This window comes from Salmo salar, unplaced genomic scaffold, assembly GCF_965601325.2.
Source record: "Salmo salar unplaced genomic scaffold, fSalSal1 ptg000136l, whole genome shotgun sequence".
Lineage (NCBI taxonomy): Eukaryota > Metazoa > Chordata > Actinopteri > Salmoniformes > Salmonidae > Salmo > Salmo salar.
The window spans coordinates 435,001-453,539 of record NW_027675321.1 but is presented as its reverse complement, the minus strand read 5'-3'; the positions used below and the strand labels follow the sequence as shown (position 1 = coordinate 453,539).

Genomic DNA, 18,539 nt, shown 5'->3' with positions numbered 1-18,539 from the left:
ATCTACCCACCTGGGGACTGAGGGTTATGAGAGAACCCCCACATCACTAGCTTCTCTTTATTCAACCTGCCATCTACCCACCTGGGGACTGAGGGTTATGAGAGAACCCCCACATCACTAGCTTCTCTTTATACAACCTGCCATCTACCCACCTGGGGACTGAGGGTTATGAGAGAACCCCCACATCACTAGCTTCTCTTTATTCAACCTGCCATCTACCCACCTGGGGACTGAGGGTTATGAGAGAACCCCCACATCACTAGCTTCTCTTTATTCAACCTGCCATCTACCCACCTGGGGACTGAGGGTTATGAGAGAACCACCACATCACTAGCTTCTCTTTATTCAACCTGCCATCTACCCACCTGGGGACTGAGGGTTATGAGAGAACCCCCACATCACTAGCTTCTCTTTATTCAACCTGCCATCTACCCACCTGGGGACTGACGGTTATGAGAGAACCCCCACATCACTAGCTTTCATGTTCTGCAGCCTTGTAAAGATAAGGAGGGGACGACTGGGAGGCAGGTTGGCATTTATTGTCATAAATCTTGCCCTGGAGGCAGGTTGGTATTTATTGTCATGAATCTTGCCCTGGAGGCAGGTTGTCATTTATTGTCATGAATCTTGCCCTGGAGGCAGGTTGGCATTTGTTGTTATGAATCTTGCCCTGGAGGCAGGTTGGTATTTATTGTCATGAATCTTGCCCTGGAGGCAGGTTGTCATTTATTGTCATGAATCTTGCCCTGGAGGCAGGTTGGTATTTATTGTCATGAATCTTGCCCTGGAGGCAGGTTGTCATTTATTGTCATGAATCTTGCCCTGGAGGCAGGTTGGCATTTGTTGTTATGAATCTTGCCCTGGAGGCAGGTTGGTATTTATTGTCATGAATCTTGCCCTGGAGGCAGGTTGGCATTTATTGTCATGAATCTTGCCCTGGAGGCAATTCAGCAAAGTGGTTACTAGCTGGCACAGGCACAAAGTAATACAATCAGATTTTAATCCTAATCTCAACCCTAACCACACTGCTAATCCTTCCCTTAAATTAAGACCATAAAACAACATTTTCCACAGCCAATTCTGACTTTGCAGCTGACATATCTAGAGGAAATCGCACAGTTCTGCCTCCAGGTCAAGATTCATGACAAACGTCAACATGAGACAAGGAGAAGCAATGCAAAAATCAATAACGAAATTGTTTTCACAATTAACATGCTTTTTCTTGTTTCAAGTATGTTTTATTATGAAAAGTACAATATAACCATGTATATTTGTACAACTATGGAGCGTATGTCCACATATAATTGTACAATTTGTTTTTCCAACATAAAAGACAAGAAATGATCACATTGGTATTTTAACAGTGTTATTGTAAGAGTTTAAATGTTTAAACAGAGGATACATCTAAAACAGGATAAAACAAGTGCAGTATGTTGTGAGAATGTTACTTTAACGTCGACTCATAACGTCACACTATAACTTCATGGGAGTCTTGTGGAAAGACTGCATGTTATTTTGGGTGGATTGAGTGACGTCTTCATCAACATTTTGCAGAATATTCCGGTAATATTTTCACCTCTTGTCGGCTGCAGACATTCATAAGGAGTTCCAGTAGTTTATTTGCCATTTACAGGTATTAAAAGTAATACATACATTGTAATTCCTTGTTGGAGCTGTCTCACATACAGGACAGTACATACCAGAGGAGGCTGCTGAGGGGAGGACGGCTCATAATAATGTCTGGAACAGAGTGAATTAAATGGAACACATGGAAACCACGTGTTTAATACCATTCCACTTATTCCCCTCCAGCCATTACAAGCCTGTCCTCCCTAAATAAGGTCCCACCAACCTCCTGTGGTACAAACACAAACAGTAAAATATAACATAAAAAATGCAAAGTGGTAAAAGATCAGAAAATATTACAAGCCTGTCATGTGTGAGTGTCCAGTGTGTGTTTGTCCATTGTGTGTGTGTGTGTGTGTGTGTGTGTGTGTGTGTGTGTGTGTGTGTGTGTGTGTGTTCAGTGTGTGTGTGTCAGTGTTTATGTGTGTCAGTGTGTGTGTCCAGTGTGTGTGTGTGTCCAGTGTGTGTGTGTGTGTGTGTGTGTGTCCAGTGTGTGTCCAGTGTGTGTGTGTGTGTGTCCAGTGAGTGTGTGTCCAGTGAGTGTGTGTCCAGTGTGTGTGTGTCCAGTGTGTGTGTCCAGTGAGTGTGTGTGTCCAATGTGTGTGTATCCAGTGTGTTTGTCAAGCATGTGTGTTTCAGTGTGTGTGTGTGTGTGTGTGTTTCAGTGTGCGTGTGTGTGTGTGTGTTCAGAGTGTGTGTGTTCAGTGTGTGTGTGTGTGTTTCAGTGTGTGAGTATGTGCCGAGTGTGTGTGTGTGTGTGTGTGTGTGTGTGTGTCCAGTGTGTGTCTGTGTTGAGTGTGTGTGTGTCCAGATTGTGTCCAGTGTGTGTGTGTGTGTTCAGTGTGTGTGTGTGTGTGTTCAGTGTGTGTGTGTGTCCAGTGTGTGTGTCCAGTGTGTGTGTGTGTGTGTGTGTGTTCAGTGTGTGTGTGTGTCCAGTGTGTGTTCAGTGTGTGTGTGTATGTAAGTGTGTGTGTGTGTGCGTCCAGTGTGTGTGTTGAGTGTGTGTATATCCAGTGTGTGTGTGTGTGTCCTGTGTGTGTGTGTGTCCTGTGTGAGTGTGTGTGTGTGTTGAGAGTGTGTGTTCAGTGTGTGTGTGTTGAGAGTGTGTGTTGAGAGTGTGTGTTGAGAGTGTGTGTGTGTGTGTATGTGTGAGTGTGTGTGTGTGTGTGTGTCCAGTGTGTGTGTGTGTGTGTCCAGTGTGTGTGTGTGTGTGTCCAGAGTGTGTGTGTGTGTCCAGTGTGTGTGTGTGTCCAGTGTGTGTGTGTGTGTGTGTGTTCAGTTTGTGTCCAGTGTGTGTGTGTGTGTGTGTGTGTGTGTGTTGAGTGTGTGTGTGTGTGTGTTGAGAGTGTGTGTGTGTGTGTGTGTGTGTGTTTCAGTGTGTGTGTGTGTGTCCAGTTATTATTTCAGGGACACTGAGGATTCAACATGAACTCTAAACCCTGGATAGAGGGGCTCAGTGAATGTGGAGGTGAATGTGATCAGGTGGGTCAGTGTGTCAGAGGAGGCTCTATAGAAGGACAGAGTGCCGGCTGACCAGTCCAGATACACTCCTACTCTGTGGGAGCTGGAGGAGGGGACGTCTATGGTAGTGGAGTTATTATTATACCAGCTGGAGGAGGGGACGTCTATGGTAGTGGAGTTATTATTATACCAGCTGGAGGAGGGGACGTCTATGGTAGTGGAGTTATTATTATACCAGCTGGAGGAGGGGACGTCTATGATAGTGGAGTTATTATTATACCAGCTGGAGGAGGGGACGTCTATGGTAGTGGAGTTATTATTATACCAGCTGGAGGAGGGGACGTCTATGGTAGTGGAGTTATTATTATACCAGCTGGAGGAGGGGACGTCTATGGTAGTGGAGTTATTATTATACCAGCTGGAGGAGGGGACGTCTATGGTAGTGGAGTTATTATTATACCAGCTGGAGGAGGGGACGTCTATGGTAGTGGAGTTATTATTATACCAGCTGGAGGAGGGGACGTCTATGGTAGTGGAGTTATTATTATACCAGCTGGAGGAGGGGACGTCTATGGTAGTGGAGTTATTATTATACCAGCTGGAGGAGGGGACGTCTATGGTAGTGGAGTTATTATTATACCAGCTGGAGGAGGGGACGTCTATGGTAGTGGAGTTATTATTATACCAGCTGGAGGAGGGGACGTCTATGATAGTGGAGTTATTATTATACCAGCTGGAGGAGGGGACGTCTATGGTAGTGGAGTTATTATTATACCAGCTGGAGGAGGGGACGTCTATGGTAGTGGAGTTATTATTATACCAGCTGGAGGAGGGGACGTCTATGGTAGTGGAGTTATTATTATACCAGCTGGAGGAGGGGACGTCTATGGTAGTGGAGTTATTATTATACCAGCTGGAGGAGGGGACGTCTATGGTAGTGGAGTTATTATTATACCAGCTGGAGGAGGGGACGTCTATGGTAGTGGAGTTATTATTATACCAGCTGGAGGAGGGGACGTCTATGGTAGTGGAGTTATTATTATACCAGCTGGAGGAGGGGACGTCTATGGTAGTGGAGTTATTATTATGCCAGGCAGAGTAACTGTTGTCAGAGCAGATCAGACTCCAGGACTTGTCATTGTATCCAAGACAACAGTCCTTAACCCCTCCTCTCCTGCTGATTCCTTTATATGTCACTCCTATACCAGCCCCCATTATCCCACTCCTCTCTACCTCCCAGTAACAGCGCCCAGTCAGACCCTCTCTACACAGCACCTGGTACCAGTCCTCAAATCTCTCTGGGTGATCAGGATACGGCTGCTCCTCTGTCCTACATGTCACCTTTCTGTTCTCCTCAGACAGAGAGAGGAGTCTGTCTACTGTGTTTAGGTCCAGTGTGAGATCACAGACATCTGATGGATGAAACCAGACACAATATTAGAAATCATCATCATTCACATTAGAATGTTAACTCACTTTTCACTAATTCATTTAATGTAGATGTTTCTAGGTATCAAAAGGAGAAGTTAAGGTCACTTGAGACTTGTTGAATGATCATATGTTATACTGTATGGTAATATAAAACACACTTATTCACATTAATTACACACACACACACACACACACACACACACACACACACACACACACACACACACACACACACACACACACACACACACACACACACACACACACACACACACACACACTGTCATATCAACTCTTTGTAAACGTTGGTGTCCCTGATTTGTGCTTCTGTAGAACTACAGATGATATTTAATATGACCAAGTCAGTAATGATGGTGGTCTTTGACTTAACTTGAATTAAGACTTATTCTTAGTCATATTCTTCACAGCAGTCAACACTCACATTTTCTAAGTCCAGGTTTCATTCTGTTCTCTCCACCATGTTCCACACTGTAGCGGTAAGCAGAAGAACAGACAGTCAATGAGTGATACACCTGAACTCACACACACACACACACACACACACACACACAGGACACGGACACACTGGACACACACAGGACACGGACACACACACACAGGACACACACACAGGACACACACACAGGACACACACACTGGACACACACACAGGACACACACACAGGACACACACACAGGACACACACACAGGACACACAGCATATAACTTTGTCCAAGTGGTGGTCAGAATGTTTGTATTAACTAGCCTGAAAAGTCAAACATGTCTGATATGAACATTGACATAAACCCTCTACATACTTGAGTTTCTCCAGTCTGCAGTGTGGATCCTCCAGTCCAGCAGAGAGCAGTCTGACTCCTGAGTCTCCTGGGTGATTGTAGTTCAGGTCCAGCTCTCTCAGGTGTGAGGGGTTTGACCTCAGAGCTGAGACCAGAGAAGCACAGCCTTCCTCTGTGACTAGACAGCCTGACAGCCTGCAAAGAGTCAAATCATATTAAAATCACACTGCTATTCTTTGGTGGTGAAAATAGTGGCAGTATATTTCTTCAACATATTCAGATACATCAGTGTCCTGAAACCTTCCATATCTATTCAGAAATGAATGTATCATATTATAAATTACAAATGATCAACATTTTGCCTGCAGATAGAAACATGTATAGTACAAATATTTGAGTAGACTGACCAGACCAGTTTAAAAGCAGTATCAGTCAAAAGACAGACAGTGAGGTATCAGATTTAGATTGTATTGAGTATACAGTCCACACCATATCTATTTTGACAGTGAAGATAACATTTTAAATGTGGCTCTAAACTCCAACATTTTGGATTTCAGATCAAATGTTTCATATGAGGTGACAGTATATAATCCTCCTGTGAATGATAGTTTTTGCCTGCCTCACTAATGATGCCTTTTGCCGTTTCCCTGCCTGTACTGTTGCCTTTTTGGACCCCCTGTGTATGACCTTCTGCCTGCCCCTGGACCCAGCTACCTGCCTCCTCCTGTGGTCCTTTACAATAAACACCTGCTGAGCCCTGCGCTTGAAACCAGCTCTCTGTCTCCCATCGTGTTCATTACAGATGGTGACTGGAGTCATTTTATTTACAAGTGAGTAGATAACATGTTTCTAAACACTACTAAAAGCATCCTGATGATGCCATGATTAAGAAAAATCATGAATGAATCATGAATAATAGTGAGAAAGTTACAGAAGCTACAACAAAACATGCTAACCTCTCACCATTACCAATAACAGAAGCTACAACAAAACATGCTAACCTCTCACCATTACCAATAACAGAGGCTACAACAAAACATGCTAACCTCTCACCATTACCAATAACAGAGGCTACAACAAAACATGCTAACCTCTCACCACTACCAATAACAGAAGCTACAACAAAACATGCTAACCTCTCACCATTACCAATAACAGAGGCTACAACAAAACATGCTAACCTCTCACCATTACCAATAACAGAGACTACAACAAAACATGCTAACCTCTCACCATTACCAATAACAGAGACTACAACAAAACATGCTAACCTCTCACCATTACCAATAACAGAGGATACAACAAAACATGCTAACCTCTCACCATTACCAATAACAGAGGCTACAACAAAACATGCTAACCTCTCACCATTACCAATAACAGAGGTTACAACAAAACATGCTAACCTCTCACCATTACCAATAACAGAGGCTACAACAAAACATGCTAACCTCTCACCATTATCAATAACAGAGGCTACAACAAAACATGCTAACCTCTCACCATTACCAATAACAGAGGCTACAACAAAACATGCTAACCTCTCACCATTACCAATAACAGAGGCTACAACAAAACATGCTAATCTCTCACCATTACCAATAACAGAGGCTACAACAAAACATGCTAACCTCTCACCATTACCAATAACAGAGGCTACAACAAAACATGCTAACCTCTCACCATTACCAATAACAGAGGCTACAACAAAACATGCTAACCTCTCACCATTACCAATAACAGAGACTACAACAAAACATGCTAACCTCTCACCATTACCAATAACAGAGAGGGGTATGATCCTTGTGCCTCTGTAACTTTCTCATTCATCATCATTCTCGATTCATTCTTATTCTTACTGACAATACAAGTAAAGTGACTCCAAAATGACAGGACATTATTCACCAATCAGTTTCTATTAGGAAAAACATAATCCAAGACACAACCAAGACAAACTGCAAATGAATTCAACAAGTTTGTACAATCACAAGCTTGATGTAATCACTGCAGGCATGGAACATGGTACAACTACTAAACTTATGACAACTTTAATACAATATAAGTGAATTTGTCCAAATAATTAAGACTTCTTAAAATGGGAGAACTAAATACATAAAGTGCTTTCCTTTCTTAACAGTAACACAGCTATGTATGAAAATACCCTCAAATAAAAGGTGCCATTCTGTACAGTCACCTAATATGAAACATTCTATCTCAAATCAAAAATGCTGGAGCATAGCACCACATTTAAAACTGTAAGCTTCACTGTCCAAACACATATGGTGTGGACTATGTGTGTCTGGTAAACACATGTGGATCTGGTGAAGAGTTATCACTTGTTGACCAACTACAGGAATACTGACCTCAGAGTCTCCAGTCTGCAGTGGGGATTCCCCAGTCCAGCAGAGACCAGCTTCACTCCTGAATCCTTCAGGTCATTGTTACTCAGGTCCAGCTCTCTCAGGTGTGAGGGGTTTGAACTGAGAACTGAGGCCAGAGAAGCACAGCCTTCCTCTGTGACTAGACAGCCTGACAGCCTGCAAAGAGTCAAATCATATTAAAATCACACTGCTATGCTTTGGTGGTGAAAATAGTGGCAGTATCATTTTTCAACATAATCAGATATCAGTGTCCTGAAACCTTTCATATCTATTCGTAAATGAATGTATCATCATTAAAAATGACAAATTATCAAAGTTTTGCCTGCAGATAGAAACATGTATAATACAAATATTTGAGTAGACTGACCAGACCAGTTTAAAAGCAGTATCAGTCAAAAGACAGACAGTGAGGTATCAGATTTAGATTGTATTGAGTATACAGTCCACACCATATCTATTTTGACAGTGAAGATAACATTTTAAATGTGGCTCTAAACTCCAACATTTTGGATTTCACATCAAATGTTTCATATGAGGTGACAGTATATAATGTCACCTTTTATTTGAGGATATTTTAATACATACAGTTGAAGTCAGAAGTTTACATATACCTTAGCCAAATGCATTTAAACTCAATTTTTACAATTCCTCACATTTAATCCTAGTAAAAGTCCCCTGTCTTATGTCAGTTAGCATCACCACTTTCTTTTAAGAATGTGAAATGTCAGAATAATAGTAGAGAGAATGATTTATTTCAGCTTTTATTTCTTTCATCACATTCCCAGTGGGTCAGAAGTTTACATACACTCAATTAGTATTTGGTAGCATTGCCTTTAAATGGTTTAACTTGGGTTAAACGTTTCAGGTAGCCTTCCACAAGCTTCCCACAATAAGTTGGGTGAATTTTGTCCCATTCCTCCTGACAGAGCTGGTGTAACTGAGTCAGGTTTGTAGGCCTCCTTGCTCGCACACTCTTTTTAATTCTGCCCACAAATTTTCTATAGGATTGAGGTCAAGGTTTTGTGATGGCCACTCCAATACCTTGACTTTGATGTCCTTAATCCATTTTGCCACAACTTTGGAAGTATGCTTGGGGTCATTGTCCATTTGGAAGACCCATTTGTGACCAAGCTTTAACTTCCTGACTGATGTCTCGAGATGTTGCTTCAATATATCCACAATTTTCCTGCCTCATGATGCCATCTATTTTGTGAAGTGCACCAGTCCCTCCTGCAGCAAAGCAACCCCACAACATGATGCTGCCACCGCCGTGCTTCACAGTTGGGATGGTATGATGGCTGTGTGGTCCCATGGTGTTTAGACTTGCGTACTATTGATTGAACGTGTTTCCTTCAGGCGTTTGGAAATTGCTCCCAAGGATGAAGCAGACTTGTGGAGGTCTACAATTTTTTTTCTCTTAGATTTTGGCTGATTCCTTTTCATTTTCCCATGATGTCAAGCAAAGAGGCACTGAGTTTGAAGGTAGGCCTTGAAATACATCCAAATTATGTCAATTAGTCTATCAGATGCTTCTAAAGCCATGACATAATTTTCTGGAATTTTCCAAGCTGTTTAAAGGCACAGTCAACTTAGTGTATGTAAACTTCTGACCCACTGGAATTGTGATACAGTGAATTATAAGTGAAATAATCTGTCTGTAAACAATTGTTTCAAAAATTACTTGTGTCATGCACAAAGTAGATGTCCGAACCGACTTGCCAAAACGATATAGTTTGTTAACAAGAAATTTGTGGAGAGATTCAAAAACATGTTTTAATGACTCCAACCTAAGTGTATGTACACTTCCGACTTCAACTGTATGTGATAGACGATTAAAAATTAAATTCTGATGATGCCATGATTAAGAAAAATCATGAATAAATCATGAATCAGAATGAGTGAGAAAGTTACAGAGGCCACAACAGAACATGCTAACCTCTCACCATTACCATTAACAGAGGCTACAACAAAACATGCTAACCTCTCACCATTACCAATAACAGAGGATACAACAAAACATGCTAACCTCTCACCATTACCAATAACAGAGGATACAACAAAACATGCTAACCTCTCACCATTACCAATAACAGAGGATACAACAAAACATGCTAACCTCTCACCATTACCAATAACAGAGGCTACAAGAAAACATGCTAACCTCTCACCATTACCAATAACAGAGGCTACAACAAAACATGCTAACCTCTCACCATTACCAATAACAGAGGCTACAACAAAACATGCTAACCTCTCACCATTACCAATAACAGAGGCTGCAACAAAACATGCTAACCTCTCACCATTACCAATCCCAGTGGGGGTATGATCCTTGTGCCTCTGTAACTTTCTCATTCATCATCATTCTCGATTCATTCTTATTCTTACTGACAATACAAGTAAAGTGACTCCAAAATGACAGGACATTATTCACCAATCAGTTTCTATTAGGAAAAACATCATCCAAAATACAATCAAAACAAACTGCAAATGAATTCAACAAGTTAGTAGAATCACAAGCTTGATGTAATCACTGCAGGCATGGAATATGGGACCAAATACTAAACTTATGACAACTTTAATACAATATAAGTGAATTTGTCCGAATATGTTCAACTTTTTCAAATGGGAGAACTAAATACATAAAGTGCTTTCCTTTCTTAACAGTAACACAGCTATGTATGAAAATACCCTCAAATAAAAGGTGACATTCTGTACTGTCACCTAATAAGAAACATTCTACCTCATATCCAAAATGCTGGAGCATAGCACCACATTTAAAACTGTAAGCTTCACTGTCCAAACACATATGGTGTGGACTATGTGTGCCTGGTAAACACATGTGGATCTGGTGAAGAGTTATCACTTGTTGACCAACTACAGGAATACTGACCTCAGAGTCTCCAGTTTACAGTGGGGATTCCCCAGTCCAGCAGAGAGCAGCTCCACTCCTGAATCCTTCAGGTCATTGTTACTCAGGTCCAGCTCTCTCAGGTGTGAGGGGTTTGAACTGAGAACTGAGACCAGAGAATCACAGCCTTCCTCTGTGACTCCACAGCCTGACAGCCTGCAAAGAGTCAAATCATATTAAAATCACACTGCTATTCTTTGGTGGTGAAAATAGTGGCAGTATCATTTTTCAACATATTCAGATATCAGTGTCCTGAAACCTTCCATATCTATTCGTAAATGAATGTATCATCATTAAAAATGACAAATTATCAAAGTTTTGCCTGCAGATAGAAACATGTATAGTACAAATATTTGAGTAGACTGACCAGACCAGTTTAAAAGCAGTATCAGTCAAAAGACAGACAGTGAGGTATCAGATTTAGATTGTATTGAGTATACAGTCCACACCATAGCTATTTTGACAGTGAAGATAACATTTTAAATGTGGCTCTAAACTCCACCATTTTGGATTTCAGATCAAATGTTTCATATGAGGTGACAGTATATAATGCCACCTTTTATTTGAGGGTATTTTAATACATACAGTTGAATTCAGAAGTTTACATATACCTTAGCCAAATACATTTAAACTCCATTTTTACAATTCCTGACATTTAATCCTAGTAAAAGTCCCCTGTCTTAGGTCAGTTAGGATCACCACTTTATTTTAAGAATGTGAAATGTCAGAATAATAGTAGAGAGAATGATTTATTTCAGCTTTTATTTCTTTCATCACATTCCCAGTGGGTCAGAAGTTTACATACACTCAATTAGTATTTGGTAGCATTGCCTTTAAATGGTTTAACTTGGGTTAAACGTTTCGGGTAGCCTTCTACAACCTTCCCACAATAAGTTGGGTGAATTTTGGCCCATTCCTCCTGACAGAGCTGGTGTAACTGAGTCAGGTTTGTAGGCCTCTTGCTCGCACACGCTTTTTCAGTTCTGCCCACAAATTTTCTATAGGATTGAGGTCAAGGTTTTGTGATGGCCACTCCAATACCTTGACTTTGTTGTCCTTAATCCATTTTGCCACAACTTTGGAAGTATGCTTGGGGTCATTGTCCATTTGGAAGACCCCTTTGTGACCAAGCTATAACTTTTTGACTGATGTCTTGAGATGTTGCTTCAATATATCCACGTAATTTTCCGCCCTCATGATGCCATCTATTTTGTGAAGTGCACCAGTCCCTCCTGCAGCAAAACACCCCCACAACATGATGCTGCCACCCCCGGGCTTCACGGTTGGGATGGTGTTCTTTGGCTTGCAAGCCTCCCCCTTTTTCCTCCAAACATAACGATGTTCATTATGGCCAAACAGTTCTTGTATTGTTTCATCTGACCAGAGGACATTTCTCCAAAAAGTACGATCTTTGTCCCCATGTGCAGTTGCAAACCGTAGTCTGGCTTTTTTTATGGTGGTTTGGGAGCAGTGGCTTCTTCCTTGCTGAGCAACCTTTCAGATTATGTCGATATAGGACTCATTTTACTGTGGATATAGATACTTTTGTACCTGTTTCCTCCAACATCTTCACAAGGTCCTTTGCTGTTGTTCTGGGATTGATTTGCACCAAAGTAAGTTAATCTCTAGGAGACAGAACGCGTCTCCTTCCTGAGCGGAATGGCGGCTGTGTGGTCCCATGGTGTTTAGACTTGCGTACTATTGTTTGAACAGATGAACGTGTTACCTTCAGGCGTTTGGAAATTGTTCCCAAGGATGAACCATACTTGTGGAGGTCTACAATTTTTTTTCTGAGATCTTGGCTGATTTCTTTTCATTTTCCCATGATGTCAGGCAAAGAGGCACTGAGTTTGAAGGTAGGCCTTGAAATACATCCAAATGATGTCAATTAGCCTACCAGATGCTTCTAAAGCCATAACATGATTTTCTGGAATTTTCCAAGCTGTTTAAAGGCACAGTCAACTTAGTGTATGTAAACTTCTGACCCACTGGAATTGTGATACAGTGAATTATAAGTGAAATAATCTGACTGTAAACAATTGTTTCAAAAATTACTTGTGTCATGCACAAAGTAGATGTCCTAACCGACTTGCCAAAACTATATAGTTTGTTAACAAGAAATTTGTGGAGAGGTTCAAAAACACGTTTTAATGACTCCAACCTAAGTGTATGTACACATCCGACTTCAACTGTATGTGATTGACGATTAAAAATTCAATTCTCATGATGCCATGATTAAGAACAATCATGAATAAATCATGAATCAGAATGAGTGAGAAAGTTACAGAGGCCACAACAGAACATGCTAACCTCCCACCATTACCAATAACAGAGGATACAACAGAACATGCTAACCTCCCACCATTACCAATAACAGAGGATACAACAAAACATACTAACCTCTCACCATTACCAATAACAGAGGCTACAACAAAACATGCTAACCTCTCACCATTACCAATAACAGAGGCTACAACAAAACATGCTAACCTCTCACCATTACCAATAACAGAGGCTACAACAAAACATGCTAACCTCTCACCATTACCAATAACAGAGGCTACAACAAAACATGCTAACCTCTCACCATTACCAATAACAGAGGATACAACAAAACATGCTAACCTCTCACCATTACCAATAACAGAGGCTACAACAAAACATGCTAACCTCTCACCATTACCAATTCCAGTGGGGGTATGATCCTTGTGCCTCTGTAACTTTCTCATTCATCATCATTCTCGATTCATTCTTATTCTTACTGACAATACAAGTAAAGTGACTCCAAAATGACAGGACATTATTCACCAATCAGTTTCTATTAGGAAAAACATCATCCAAAATACAATCAAAACAAACTGCAAATGAATTCAACAAGTTAGTAGAATCACAAGCTTGATGTAATCACTGCAGGCATGGAATATGGGACCAAATACTAAACTTATGACAACTTTAATACAATATAAGTGAATTTGTCCGAATATGTTCAACTTTTTCAAATGGGAGAACTAAATACATAAAGTGCTTTCCTTTCTTAACAGTAACACAGCTATGTATGAAAATACCCTCAAATAAAAGGTGACATTCTGTACTGTCACCTAATAAGAAACATTCTACCTCATATCCAAAATGCTGGAGCATAGCACCACATTTAAAACTGTAAGCTTCACTGTCCAAACACATATGGTGTGGACTATGTGTGCCTGGTAAACACATGTGGATCTGGTGAACAGTTATCACTTGTTGACCAACTACAGGAATACTGACCTCAGAGTCTCCAGTCTGCAGTGGGGATTCCCCAGTCCAGCAGAGAGCAGCTCCACTCCTGAATCCTTCAGGTCATTGTTACTCAGGTCCAGCTCTCTCAGGTGTGAGGGGTTTGAACTGAGAACTGAGACCAGAGAATCACAGCCTTCCTCTGTGACTCCACAGCCTGACAGCCTGCAAAGAGTCAAATCATATTAAAATCACACTGCTATTCTTTGGTGGTGAAAATAGTGGCAGTATCATTTTTCAACATATTCAGATATCAGTGTCCTGAAACCTTCCATATCTATTCGTAAATGAATGTATCATCATTAAAAATGACAAATTATCAAAGTTTTGCCTGCAGATAGAAACATGTATAGTACAAATATTTGAGTAGACTGACCAGACCAGTTTAAAAGCAGTATCAGTCAAAAGACAGACAGTGAGGTATCAGATTTAGATTGTATTGAGTATACAGTCCACACCATAGCTATTTTGACAGTGAAGATAACATTTTAAATGTGGCTCTAAACTCCACCATTTTGGATTTCAGATCAAATGTTTCATATGAGGTAACAGTATACAATGTCACCTTTTATTTGAGGGTATTTTAATACATACAGTTGAATTCAGAAGTTTACATATACCTTAGCCAAATACATTTAAACTCCATTTTTACAATTCCTGACATTTAATCCTAGTAAAAGTCCCCTGTCTTAGGTCAGTTAGGATCACCACTTTATTTTAAGAATGTGAAATGTCAGAATAATAGTAGAGAGAATGATTTATTTCAGCTTTTATTTCTTTCATCACATTCCCAGTGGGTCAGAAGTTTACATACACTCAATTAGTATTTGGTAGCATTGCCTTTAAATGGTTTAACTTGGGTTAAACGTTTCGGGTAGCCTTCTACAACCTTCCCACAATAAGTTGGGTGAATTTTGGCCCATTCCTCCTGACAGAGCTGGTGTAACTGAGTCAGGTTTGTAGGCCTCTTGCTCGCACACGCTTTTTCAGTTCTGCCCACAAATTTTCTATAGGATTGAGGTCAAGGTTTTGTGATGGCCACTCCAATACCTTGACTTTGTTGTCCTTAATCCATTTTGCCACAACTTTGGAAGTATGCTTGGGGTCATTGTCCATTTGGAAGACCCCTTTGTGACCAAGCTATAACTTCTTGACTGATGTCTTGAGATGTTGCTTCAATATATCCACGTAATTTTCCGCCCTCATGATGCCATCTATTTTGTGAAGTGCACCAGTCCCTCCTGCAGCAAAACACCCCCACAACATGATGCTGCCACCCCCGGGCTTCACGGTTGGGATGGTGTTCTTTGGCTTGCAAGCCTCCCCCTTTTTCCTCCAAACATAACGATGTTCATTATGGCCAAACAGTTCTTGTATTGTTTCATCTGACCAGAGGACATTTCTCCAAAAAGTACGATCTTTGTCCCCATGTGCAGTTGCAAACCGTAGTCTGGCTTTTTTTATGGTGGTTTGGGAGCAGTGGCTTCTTCCTTGCTGAGCAACCTTTCAGATTATGTCGATATAGGACTCATTTTACTGTGGATATAGATACTTTTGTACCTGTTTCCTCCAACATCTTCACAAGGTCCTTTGCTGTTGTTCTGGGATTGATTTGCACCAAAGTAAGTTAATCTCTAGGAGACAGAACGCGTCTCCTTCCTGAGCGGAATGGCGGCTGTGTGGTCCCATGGTGTTTAGACTTGCGTACTATTGTTTGAACAGATGAACGTGTTACCTTCAGGCGTTTGGAAATTGTTCCCAAGGATGAACCATACTTGTGGAGGTCTACAATTTTTTTTCTGAGATCTTGGCTGATTTCTTTTCATTTTCCCATGATGTCAGGCAAAGAGGCACTGAGTTTGAAGGTAGGCCTTGAAATACATCCAAATGATGTCAATTAGCCTACCAGATGCTTCTAAAGCCATAACATGATTTTCTGGAATTTTCCAAGCTGTTTAAAGGCACAGTCAACTTAGTGTATGTAAACTTCTGACCCACTGGAATTGTGATACAGTGAATTATAAGTGAAATAATCTGACTGTAAACAATTGTTTCAAAAATTACTTGTGTCATGCACAAAGTAGATGTCCTAACCGACTTGCCAAAACTATATAGTTTGTTAACAAGAAATTTGTGGAGAGGTTCAAAAACACGTTTTAATGACTCCAACCTAAGTGTATGTACACATCCGACTTCAACTGTATGTGATTGACGATTAAAAATTCAATTCTCATGATGCCATGATTAAGAACAATCATGAATAAATCATGAATCAGAATGAGTGAGAAAGTTACAGAGGCCACAACAGAACATGCTAACCTCCCACCATTACCAATAACAGAGGATACAACAGAACATGCTAACCTCCCACCATTACCAATAACAGAGGATACAACAAAACATACTAACCTCTCACCATTACCAATAACAGAGGCTACAACAAAACATGCTAACCTCTCACCATTACCAATAACAGAGGCTACAACAAAACATGCTAACCTCTCACCATTACCAATAACAGAGGCTACAACAAAACATGCTAACCTCTCACCATTACCAATAACAGAGGCTACAACAAAACATGCTAACCTCTCACCATTACCAATAACAGAGGATACAACAAAACATGCTAACCTCTCACCATTACCAATAACAGAGGCTACAACAAAACATGCTAACCTCTCACCATTACCAATTACAGAGGGGGTATGATCCTTGTGCCGCTGTAACTTTCTCATTCATCATCATTCTCGATTCATTCTTATTCTTACTGACAATACAAGTAAAGTGACTCCAAAATGACAGGACATTATTCACCAATCAGTTTCTATTAGGAAAAACATAATCCAAAATACAATCAAAACAAACTGCAAATGAATTCAACAAGTTTGTAGAATCACAAGCTTGATGTAATCACTGCAGGCATGGAACATGGGACTAAAGACTAAACTTATGACTACTTTAATACAATATAAGTGAATTTGTCCAAATATGTTCAACTTTTTCAAATGGGAGAACTAAATACATAAAGTGCTTTCCTTTCTTAACAGTAACACAGCTATGTATGAAAATACCCTCAAATAAAAGGTGACATTCTGTACTGTCACCTAATATGAAACATTCTATCTCAAATTAAACATGCTTGTGCATAGCACCACATTTAAAACTGTAAGCTTCACTGTCCAAACACATATGGTGTGGACTATGTGTGTCTGGTAAACACATGTGGATCTGGTGAACAGTTATCACTTGTTGACCAACTACAGGAATACTGACCTCAGAGTCTCCAGTTTACAGTGGGGATTCCCCAGCCCAGCAGAGAGCAGCTTCACTCCTGAATCCTTCAGGTCATTGTTACTCAGGTCCAGCTCTCTCAGGTGTGAGGGGTTTGACCTCAGAGCTGAGACCAGAGAAGCACAGCCTTCCTCTGTGACTCCACAGCCTGACAAAGAGATCATGACTTCAAACACATTGTTAATTTAGTGTAGAAGGACAATGGCAGATGCATTTGGTTAATTCTCCCAAACAACATATAGATTCTTCTTCTGTCTCCTAGAGTTGTATGGTCATATTGTTATACTAATGTGAAAATCAATGCATTTATTCAATGTTTTCAATATAATATTAAACACATATTATAATGCATATTTTTCTTTAACCTGAATATTTCTTCCTGATGATTAGATTTTATATGTCATTTTATGTACTCACAGAAATGCACTGGAGGCTTTGAACACTGGCAGCAGCCTCAGAAGACCTTCCTCTGATCTGGAGTATTTCTTCAGGTCAAACACATCCAGCTCCTTTTCTGAAGTCAGCAACACAAAGACCAGAGCTGACCACTGTGCAGGTGACAGGTTGGGTTCTGAGAGACTTCCTGATCTCAGGTAGCTTTGGATCTCCTCCACTAGAGAATGGTCATTCAGTTCATTCAGACAGTGGAACAGATTGATGCTCCTCTCTGGAGAGGGATTCTCCCTGATCTTCTCCTTGATGTACTTTACTGTTTCTTCATGGCTCTGTGAGCTGCTTCTTGTCTTTGTCAGTAGACCACGTAAGTGCTTCTGATTGGACTCCAGTGAGAGTCCCAGAAGGAAGCGGAGGAAAAGGTCCAGGTTTCCTGTCTCACTTTGTAAGGCTTTATCCACAGCACTCTTGTAGACAGTAACTTCAGACTTGTCTCTGTACAGCAGAGAAAAGATACTGGACTTTGTTTGCTGTTTGTCCATTAGATTCTCATTGTTGTTGATGAATGAGAGGAACACATACACAGCAGCCAGAAACTCCTGAATGCTCAGATGAACAAAGCAGTACACCTTGTCCTGGTACAGCCCACATTCCTCTTTAAAGATCTGTGTGCACAATCCTGAGTACACTGAGGCTTCATTGACATCAATGCCAGCCTCTTTCAGGTCTTCTTCATAGAAAATCAGATTGCCCTTCACTAGCTGTTGAAAAGCCAGTTTTCCCAGTGACAGAATGCTCTCTTCATTCAAGTGTGGACCTGTCTCTTCTTTCCCAAGATACTTTTCATTGTTCTGTTTGGTATGAAACACCACAAGGTGTGTGTACATCTCAGTCAGAGTCTTGGGCATCTCTTCTCTCTTATGTTTCAGCATGTGTTCGAGGACTGTTGCAGAAATCCAACAGAAGAC

The 18,539-nt window shown here is 40.8% G+C and overlaps 2 protein-coding genes across 2 annotated transcripts in view; both read right to left on the bottom strand.

Annotated features, from left to right (window-relative positions):
- Positions 1-1,249: 1,249 nt before the first annotated feature.
- LOC145866932 (uncharacterized) lies at positions 1,250-5,532 on the bottom strand. The gene is made up of 3 exons (XM_082970998.1): positions 5,338-5,532; positions 4,961-5,007; positions 1,250-4,499 (listed from the first exon to the last, which is right to left on the bottom strand). The coding sequence occupies exons 2-3, from the start codon at positions 4,980-4,982 to the stop codon at positions 3,025-3,027; spliced, it is 1,497 nt and encodes a 498-aa protein (XP_082827124.1). The 5' UTR covers positions 4,983-5,007; positions 5,338-5,532; the 3' UTR covers positions 1,250-3,024.
- Positions 5,533-17,165: 11,633 nt separating this feature from the next.
- LOC145866933 (NLR family CARD domain-containing protein 3-like) overlaps positions 17,166-18,539 on the bottom strand; it is a 2,408-nt gene continuing 1,034 nt past the window's right edge. Inside the window, exon 1 of the mRNA XM_082970999.1 lies at positions 17,166-18,539. This exon is cut by the window's right edge and continues 1,034 nt beyond it. Coding sequence (XP_082827125.1) covers positions 17,592-18,539 — 948 coding nt within the window. The 3' untranslated portion in view covers positions 17,166-17,591.